The sequence below is a fragment of the Sprattus sprattus genome (assembly GCF_963457725.1).
Source record: "Sprattus sprattus genome assembly, chromosome: 12".
Lineage (NCBI taxonomy): Eukaryota > Metazoa > Chordata > Actinopteri > Clupeiformes > Clupeidae > Sprattus > Sprattus sprattus.
This window is the reverse complement of record NC_137910.1, coordinates 9,690,853-9,700,852: the sequence shown is the minus strand read 5'-3', so window position 1 is coordinate 9,700,852 and position 10,000 is coordinate 9,690,853. Positions and strand designations below refer to the sequence as shown.

The following is a 10,000-nucleotide window of genomic DNA, read 5'->3' as shown; positions in this document are numbered from 1 at the left end:
GCAGTGCCGCCCCCCGGAGGGCATGCCCCCTGCTGAGGTACGAGTCCCGTCCCATCCCGTCCCGTCCTGTCCCCTCCCATCCTCCCATGTCCTTCTGTGCGTGTTCTCCTGTGAGAGAATATGCGTTGCTCAGTTGAGTTGTGTTATGCTGACTGGTAATGAATAGCATTAATACTCCCAAACGTCTCGCCTGCTAATGGCCTGCCAAGTGAGTGCAAGGAAAGAAAGGAAGAATAAGTATGAGGAAGCAGATGCTGTTATCCAACGTTGGTTACAATCTAGTGAATGGATACAGTTGGAATTGCGCCTACAACTTTGGAGTTCAGTTGTAATAGCATCATGCTAGAGATAGCATTGTAGCAATGAGATAGCGTGCTTGAGATAGCATTGTAGCAATGAGATAGCATGCTTGAGATAGCATTGACATGTTCTGGTTTGCAGGTTGACTGGCTGAAGAACGAGGAATTGATCGATTCGTCACAGGACTCTAACTTCCTGATGACAGTCGACCACAACCTTATCATCAAGCAAGCGCGCCTCTCGGACACGGCCAACTACACTTGCGTGGCACGGAACGTGGTTGCCAAGCGACGCAGCAGCACCGCCACCCTCATTGTTTATGGTAACCAGCCAATCACATGTAGACGTGCTCATCCTTCAGGCAAACAAATGCAAAGCCACTTCTCACAGGTCACCAGAAACAGTCACAGTTATGTCATGTGAAATGTTTAGTTCTGTACACGTCTGTGGCAGCACCTGTCACTTACTACATGTCAATCAAAGCAGTCAGGAACAACAAACCCACTAGCCAGAGACACATTTAACAGTCATGCTGGGGCTGGGCAATTCATCAAATTTCATTTAAAATTACGCATGGCTTCCAACGATGATGAAAACAATGTAGCATAATTGACATAAAACGTTTTTGTTGCCGCACTACACTTCGCAATGATGCTCTCATTTGTTTTGAGTGTTGTACATCTACCGCATCTCCTGTGCTTTCGCCGCCTCCCTAGAAGCCCAAAGTCACTATTAGCCAGGCTGTGGCATGCTTAGTTCAGCCTGTTTACAGTTTATATTATTCATGACGAATATATAGTTAATTCCACAGGCCTAATCCACTGGCAAATAACTAACGCCAGCCAGAAGTCAGGTCACTGGGGTACTGTAGCCTATAAGACAAAACACAATGCTTGTACATTCATCGTACCGTAAAACTCAGTGCATAGTTCTCAGTACACAAATGCATGAAAGATGATTTTAAATTACACTTTAGTCTGTTTTCTATTTCTAATAAGTAAAAAGGACAAAATATAGGTTCATATATTTTTATAATATATAAACATAATATGCATTGATGATAATACTGCTAATGATAACAAATATTCTATTAAATAAAAGCGCTGAGGGTCCAGCGTCGCAGACGTATGTCTGCGGGCACAACCACACCGCTGCTGATAGAAATCGATAACTAATCATGTTAAATAATTGTGTTCTCAATATTGACCAAAATAATCTTGAATATGATTGAGCAGCTTAAGTCATACTCTCATCACTAGTGGCAGTGTATGTGTGTGTGTGTGTGTGTGTGTGTGTGTGTGTGTGTGTGTGTGTGTGTGTGTGTGTGTGTGTGTGTGTGTGTGTGTGTGTGTGTGTGTGTGTGTGTGTGTGTAACTCACTGTCTCTGTCTTTCTCTCCCGCATCAGTGAGTGGCGGCTGGTCCTCTTGGACAGAATGGTCCGAGTGCAACGCTAAGTGTGGGCGGGGCTGGCAGAGACGGACGCGCAGCTGCACCAATCCAGCACCGCTCAACGGAGGAGCCTTCTGTGAGGGCCCGCCCTTCCAAAGAGTCACCTGCACCACTCTCTGTCCAGGTAAGAGACAGAGGACAAACACCTGCACATATCCCTGACACTAACACGACAAAACAATAGAGAACATATTGTGAAGACGAAAAAGCCCAGGTCTCGCTGGTTACATTACTTGAGTTCCACATGGATGCATTTTACATTTGCTTCGACTCATTACTGCGTGTTCAAGAGCAGCCCTCCTGTACCCTTCCTGCTCCAGTGCATCTCTAAGCAATTAGCTGAGCAACGCTCAAACAGTGGTGTGTGTGTGTGTGTGTGTGTGTGTGTGTGTGTGTGTGTGTGTGCTCAAACACATTCTCATTGTGTTCACACTTGAGAAGGCTCTGGAAGGTTTTGTACACCCGCCTCGCTAAGAATGAATGCATTAACCTCTGCCCGTGTGTGTGTGTGTGTGTGTGTGTGTGTGTGACCCCTACAGTGGACGGAGGCTGGACGGAGTGGGCGAAGTGGTCAGCCTGCGGGACGGAGTGCACACACTGGCGCAGCCGCGAATGCCAGGCGCCCACGCCCCGTAACGGTGGGCGCCACTGCGTGGGCAGCATGATGGAGAGCAAGAACTGCACCGAGGGACTGTGCACGCGAAGTAAGTCAAAATGGCCGCCCAAAGGCAACCACACTAATGGCGCAGCTCTTAGTCACATGACTCAGGAAAAGCCAGTGTAGTATAAGTTCACATGAATCCGAAAAACAGAGTGGAGGAGCAACAAGCCTAAGCCAGGGGAAGGGCTAAAAAACATGTGATCTGCAAAGGGGAAGGCTACAAGTCACATGTCTGGAGGAAGACTGTCCATAAAATGACTAAGGATAAGGAAGAGCTATGAGTAAGATGAGGTGACAGAATGAAGGCAGAAGTGAAATGAGGTGAAGATGAAGGAACTGTGGTGGGCAAAAGGGCTTTGTTGTGTGACCTGTCCTAAAAGAGGAAGTGAGGACAGGAGTGTCCGTGCGACACGTTACCTGTCCAGCGCGCGTCTTTTGGAAGACAGATTCTCAGAGATGACGGCAGGCTCGGGGACTCAGTCCCTCCTGTCAGGTCCCGAGAGGAAGGTGTCGGTGGACTGGTACACTGGCTCTCATATCCTGAGTCACGGCACTCTGAGTCAGAGAGGGTGACGGGAGGGGAGGGGAGGGGAGGGGAGGGGAGGGGAGGGGAGGGGAGGAGAGGGTCAAATCAGGAGACAATTAGACATAATCTGTAACACCTACACACACACATATACGCACACACACAGGACAGACACGCAAACAAACATTTATATACACCCAGAAAGAAACACACAAATCAAATCACACATATAAACATACAGCAGCAAGCAACAAAAAAAGCAAATTAGAAAATATATATATACTTTCAATTCAATTAAATTGTATTTATATAGTGCCAATGTAAAATAGCTTTGTGGGTATACAGTGTCCTCATAAGGATACTATTAGCATAAGCAGGATGATCAACGTCAATGTTGACATTTGTTTATATTACAGGTAAATAGGCTGACATACAGTACGGATTATAACCAGAGTAGGATTGGGCATGATAGTTTGGTGGGAATGAGCAGCTGTAAGCAGAGCTGTGGCAGCATCCCACAGTGGAGAGTAAGAGGAAAGAAAAGAGACAGAGTGAGTGAGTGGCCAGAGCTAAGCTGCCTTATATATGTGTGTATATAGTATATAATTATACTAGGTAATGGTGATGAGGAACAGTGTTGGCACGGCCATCAGCATCTGCAGGTAAAGGTCCTGTTATATGGAAGTGAACCATGATGGGTTAGAAACAGAAAATTAGAATCAACCCCCCCTCTCACACACACACACACACACAGATATACTCAGAAACACACTATCATACACACACACACACACACACGCACACACTCGCACGCGCGCACACACACACTCTCACACACACACATACCTACGAGTGGAGTGTCAGCTGCAGCTGCCCGTAGCCTGACGAAAAGTGAGCCCAGAGAGCCAGAAGTCAAGGGTCACGCTGCTTCTCCCCAGCACAGATGGAGGAGCAGGACAGAGAGCGAGGCGGCTGGAGAGAGATAGAGAGCAAGAAAGAAAGAGAGAAAGAGAGTGAGACAGAGAGAGACGGCTGGAGAGAGATAGAGAGCAAGAAAGAAAGAGAGAAAGAGAGTGAGACAGAGAGAGGCGGCTGGAGAGAGATAGAGAGCAAGAAAGAAAGAGAGAAAGAGAGTGAGACAGAGAGAGGCGGCTGGAGAGAGATAGAGAGCAAGAAAGAAAGAGAGTGAGACAGAGAGAGGCGGCTGGAGCGAGAGGCTTGTTTGTGGACGTCGGGGTTAGGGTTAGGGTTAGTGTGGGCTTGGGGATGAGCAGGAGGCAGCGAGTCATGAGGAGGAGCGAATGGAGGAGAGAAGAGGGGGGGGGGGGGGGGGGGGGGGGGGCACACCAGCGTGAGGAAGATTCGCTCCGACGTGCGGATGTGCAGCACGCACCGATCCAGCCAGAATGCAGCTGACAGCAACGCATAATCTCTTTCTGAATGCAGCGGGAGAGAGATGCGCATACACCCAACACGCACACACACATACACTCAACGCACACACACACACGTACACCCAACACGCACACACACACACACATACACTCAAAGCACACACACACACACACACCTTTAACCCACACTTTGCAAAAAAACACAACAAAGCACATATCCTTTTCATTTGACATTGTCACCATACCACCTAGTCCCACTTTTTACCAATAGTATAAAGTACAAGTACAACATTACGTCACATTATATGACTCACAAATGTGCCAATTCATCCATGCAGTCATTATTGCAGTAATGTAACGTCAGTAGCAGCCCACCTGGCTCTGACTCTGGCTGGTGTTCCTGTAAGAGGGGGTGGGGGGGGGCTCGGCTGGGAAGAGGAGCTGGAGTGCAGCGTGGAGGATGAGCCATGAGAGGCCGTCTCAGATTGAGGCATGAATAATTAACGTGGGACACGGCGGCCTGGAAGCGCTGCTTCACTCCACGTCATTTATTTATTCCAGCTGTTTTACTTCAATGTCAGTTTCTTTCCTTTTTTCTTTTCACTTCCCTTTCTTTGTTTTTCATTTATACTATATTCCCAGCTCAAGTGTGTATGAGTCAGACCCTTCTGCTAGGCCTTCTCATTAAGTTCATTCTGGAGATCATTTTTGTCATTCATTTGCACTGGGTGTGTCATCCATTTTATATTTTTTTCTTCTTTTTTTGTTGTTTTTCCTTTCTTTTTCTCTCTAACAGATAAAAAGGTTTCTATTGAACATGCCAGCCATCGTAAGTTCACTTATACATAAACATCTGTGTGTGTTTGTGTGTGTGTGTGTGTGTGTTTGTGTGTGTGTGTGTGTGTGTGTGCTTGAGTGCATGCGTACACATTACCTTATCCACCTTCCGTGCGACTGAGTTCCACACATGCCCCCAGGTAGAATGTGTGTGTGTGAGTTTGTGTGTGTGTGTCATCGATCACTCACCCTCATGTGCACCCATGCTTTCACACTCTCTCTAATCTTCTTCACACGGGGCCACACACACCTCACCTGCTTGTCCAACCTTGTTTGGAAAGTAATCCTTTAAGTGTCCCCTGTGATGTGTACAGCCCTCACTGCCCCCTCATTCGCTCCCTCGCTCTGAAGACTGCATACAACGTGCAATGTTGAGCTGTCGCAGACAAAAGATGAGCAATGTTAGAGAAACATCCACACTGCGAGAGAGGTTCGTAGATGGCCTTTATCGAGGACTTGCGACCAAAGATAGCCTGGCACAAAATACCGAAATTTAGATTGACCATCTCACAATGTGACTGCTTCTACAACCTGCGTTTGTTCAACCAACCAATTAGAATGCAGCTTGAAATGATGCACTGCTCAACACGACACTGGCACCAAACCCAATTCAGAAGGTCTTATCATCCTACAGTCTACATACATCAAACTTAATGTCGTACCCAAGTTTATTAGATTCATATTGCACAGTGTGGCTTGCAATAAACTTATACTAATATTGCTGAAATCTCACCGGCTATAGGCACCGTTACTCACTCTCTCTCTCACTCTCTCTCTTGCTCTCACACTCTCTCTCTTGGAAACCGTGGTAACCATCCCTCATAAACTTTAGATTGTACATTAAACAGTGATTGGCTCTAATTAACGGAACTGGGGGGAAATGCGGTTGCATAGCCTAAATAATCCATTTATGGCAAGAAATATAAAAAAACTTTACACTTTTATCATCAGCAGTTTTTTGTAAAACTTTGGAATATGCCAGCACTGCAGAAGCAATTCCAACATTAAAATAAAAAAAGTCCAGCCTGGGAGTGTTTATAGAAATGTCTTCTTGTTGAAGTGTTGTGGGAGTTGTTGGAGACATGCTGGGAGGTAATGGCTGGATGCTGTGGCTGGCAGCGATCAATAGTGTAGTTTACAGTTGAAGGGTTTTCACAGGGCGCCGCGGTCGTTGTGACAGTGGGAATAGGAGCGGGCGGGAGCACCTAATTTGCGTTGTTCGGTTCGGCGATAATGCGCACAGAAGCCTGTCGACTCCGCTCAAGCCGTGCCACGTGAGCTCACACAGGCCCTGAGCTCCTCAGCCCCATCTTCCCCTATCCCTCTTCTCCATCTGCACTTCTCCTTCTTCACTTCTATCTCTCTTTTATTTTCTTCTCTCTCTCTCTCTCTCTCTCTCTCTCTCTTTTACCCAGTAGATTCCATGCCCCCTCTCCTCTCTGGAAGAACTCCTCTCCTCCAATTTGCAGGGCCTCCCATTCCTGCGCTGCCTGCTCTAATTCTGCTCCTCTTCTCTGTAGCCCAAACCTCCCGTCTCTTCCTATCTGACCCATCCCTTTTCCGTGCCTCTGCTCTCCTTAAGTCCGCTCTACTTTTCTTTACAGCCCTGTACTTATTCATACACACTCTCTGTCTCGCTTCCTCTCCCTCTCCCTCTCCCTCACCCTCTTGTTTTTGTGTGTTTTTTGCAGTGTTTCTCTCCTTCTGTGTTTCCTGATGTCTCTCCCCCCTCTCTATTCTCTTCTCTTCTCTGTTCCCATTCTCTCTCTTTCTTTTCTTTTTTCCCTCTGACACATCCACTCTCACGCACATCCACGTGGCCTGCTCTAGCCTGTAGAGAGGTTCTAGCATGCTGCTAGGCGGGGCAGGGCAGAGAATAACACACTCTGGCTGGGCAGTCAGCTCAAGGAGCAGCTGAGGTTACAACCGGGCACCTCACTGCTCAAAGAGGATAACAGCTCCCCCTGCTGTTAAGGAGTAGTACTGCGGCCCAGAACTCAAACAATTTTTCAATACAGGTTCAATCGGCATGAGCAAATAATCGTATATAATAATAGCCCTGATAAAGGACCGCTATATAAACTAAATTGTAACAAAATTCTAAAAGCCATTAATGTGAATTAAAGTCTATCTGTTGACTGAGTGCAGGTGGAGTGTTATTACACACATCAGGGGGCTTATGAGGGGTGTAGTGTCTGTTGTCTTTCGTTAGGTGTGCCCTGACATGTGTCCGTATACATCAAAATATTAGTGTTAGTCCTGTAGTGTGTAATTTGTCTCCCTACATAGTTTTGTTTGCGTATCTCTCCCTGTCTTCCTGTTTAATGCAAATGTGTGCACGCCTGTACATTTGCTACTAATGTATGTGTGGACACATGTTAAGGGCTTGTGTGTATGTGTGTGTGTGTGGGTGTGTATGTGTATGTGCGTGTGTGTGTATGCATTTTGAAACACAATATCATATATGGGTGTGTGTCATTCTAAATGCACATTTATTCCTAAGTAGAGATGTGTGTTTTGTGTGTGTGAGTATGTAAATGTAGGGTCGTATGCGTGACCATCTGTGTGTCAGTAAAAATGAGTTTGTCTGTAAATATCAGTGTGTGATGTTAACCTCTGCCTCTGGTTTTGGAGTGGGCTCCAGAGTGTGTGTATGGTGGTGTGTGTTTATGTGTGCATTCTTGTGTGTGTGAAGGTGCTTGTTGTATGTTTGTGTTTATGTATGTATATAGGTGGGTGTGTGTGTATGTAAGGAAGCATTCATGCATATATATGGGTGTGTGTGTGTATGTTAGAATGCATGTGTGTGTGTGTGTTTGTGCATTTATGCCTGTGTAAATGTGTATGTGTGTGACAGATAGAGTGTAACAGTAGTGTGTGTGTGTGTGGTGTGTCAGCTCTGGGTGCAGGCTCCGGCGTGGCGGTGTACGCCGGTCTGGTGGGAGCGCTGCTGCTGTGCGTCCTGCTGGTGCTGTGCGTGGGCGTGCTGGCATACCGGCGCCGCTGTCGCCATCTCCACGGCGACATCACCGACTCCTCGTCCGCCCTCACCGCTGCCTTCCACCCTGGCAACTACAAACCTCCGCGGCAAGGTGAGGAGTCCACGTCACATGGTATCACCCAGGGCAACCACTCATGTCACATGGTATCACCCAGGGCGACCACTCATGTCGCTTCTAATAACCCCTCAACACCATCGCCACGTCTTGTTATCTTTACTCTTTCGCTTCCCCTCCTCCTTAGGTTTCTTTGTATCAGTTTTCTTCCCTCCGTCTTTCTTGTCCTTCCTTTCTCTCTCTCTCTCTGTCTCTTTCTCTCTTTCTCTCTCTCTCTCTGTCTCTTTCTCTCTTTCCATCTCACTTTCTCTCTCTCTCTGTCTCTCTCTCTCTCTCTACCCCTCTCTCTGTCTCTCTCTCACTTTCCATCTCTCTTTCTCACTCACTCTGTCTCTCTTTCTGTCTTTCCATCTCTCTGTCTCTCTCTCACTTTCCATCTCTCTTTCTATCTCTCTCTCTGTCTCTTTCTCTCTTTCCATCTCACTTTCTCTCTCTCTCTGTCTCTCTCTCTCTCTCTACCCCTCTCTCTGTCTCTCTCTCACTTTCCATCTCTCTTTCTCACTCACTCTGTCTCTCTTTCTGTCTTTCCATCTCTCTGTCTCTCTCTCTCTCTTTCTCTCTCTCTGTCGTTGCTCTGTCATCTCCTCATTATTTCCTCCCTCAGTGCTGTGCTCTGTAATCCTCAGCTGTTTGTGTGGCACATTCACAGTAGGGGCACCAACATCAAACCATCCATTTAAATCCATTTTCCAACCAACCTTATTTAACAGCTCAGAGGAAATACAGCCGCTGTCATCTGCAGTATGTTCTTTCACAAATTGTCATTTTGTCTTAATACCGTAGTATTTGTAAGTAAATAAGAAAACAAAAACAACAGCAACAAAAACATCTTCCTCTCTACCACGTTGGTGGAACGAACTGCCTAGCACTACCAGAGCAGGGGCGTCCCTCTCTAACTTCAAGAAGCTCTTGAAGACCCAACTCTTCAGAGAGCACCTCCCTTCCTAACTGGCACCTTGGCTTAACTTGCAGTTAAGCAGTGACAGTCCCGCACTTCTCTTTCTTTCAATGTCGTTTTCTATTTCTTAAAAAAAAAAAGTAGAATTTATTGTTAGACCAGGTTTTATTGCTCTTAGCTTGACTGTTCTCTCCCTTGTACGTCGCTTTGGACAAAAGCGTCTTCTAAATGACTAAATGTAAAATGTCTTCCCTCTGCAGATAACCCCCACCTGTTGCACCCCTCCATGCCCCCGGACCTGACGGCCACGGCGGGCACCATCCGCGGGCCTCTCTACGCCCTGCAGCAGAGCACCCTGGACTCCCCCCACAAGATCCCCATGACCACCTCCCCCCTCCTGGACACGCTGCCCACGCTCAAGATCAAGGTGTACAACTCCTCCACCTTGTCCTCCATGGAGCTGCCGTCGGGGGTGAGCGACGTGGAGATCATGAGCCTGAAGACGGTGGGCACCATGGGCGGGCACCGCGAGCAGCTCGGGCACACCCTGACCCGGGAGCCTGGCCACAGTGCCAGCGCCACGCTTGGGTGCCTGGGCGGGCGCCTTACCATCCCCAACACAGGTGAGGCAGTACTCTCACGTGCACACACTATGCCAGGACACACACCTCTCACGTGCACACACTATGCCAGTACACACACCTGCATGTGTGCTCTCACGTGCACACACTATGCCAGTACACACACCTCTCACGTGCACACACTATGCCAGGACACACACCTCTCACGTGCACACACTATGCCAGGACACACACCTC

General features: G+C 47.6%; 1 protein-coding gene across 1 annotated transcript in view; it reads left to right on the top strand.

The window, feature by feature from the left end:
* The window catches only part of unc5b (unc-5 netrin receptor B), a gene marked incomplete at both ends in the record, with an annotated part of 63,041 nt that overhangs the window by 46,938 nt on the left and 6,103 nt on the right, over positions 1-10,000 (top strand). Inside the window, 7 exons of the mRNA XM_080848473.1 lie at positions 1-37; positions 442-622; positions 1,707-1,874; positions 2,290-2,454; positions 5,128-5,160; positions 8,066-8,260; positions 9,443-9,805. The exon at positions 1-37 is cut by the window's left edge and continues 67 nt beyond it. Coding sequence (XP_080704599.1) covers positions 1-37; positions 442-622; positions 1,707-1,874; positions 2,290-2,454; positions 5,128-5,160; positions 8,066-8,260; positions 9,443-9,805 — 1,142 coding nt within the window. The remainder of the gene's footprint in view (positions 38-441; positions 623-1,706; positions 1,875-2,289; positions 2,455-5,127; positions 5,161-8,065; positions 8,261-9,442; positions 9,806-10,000) is intronic.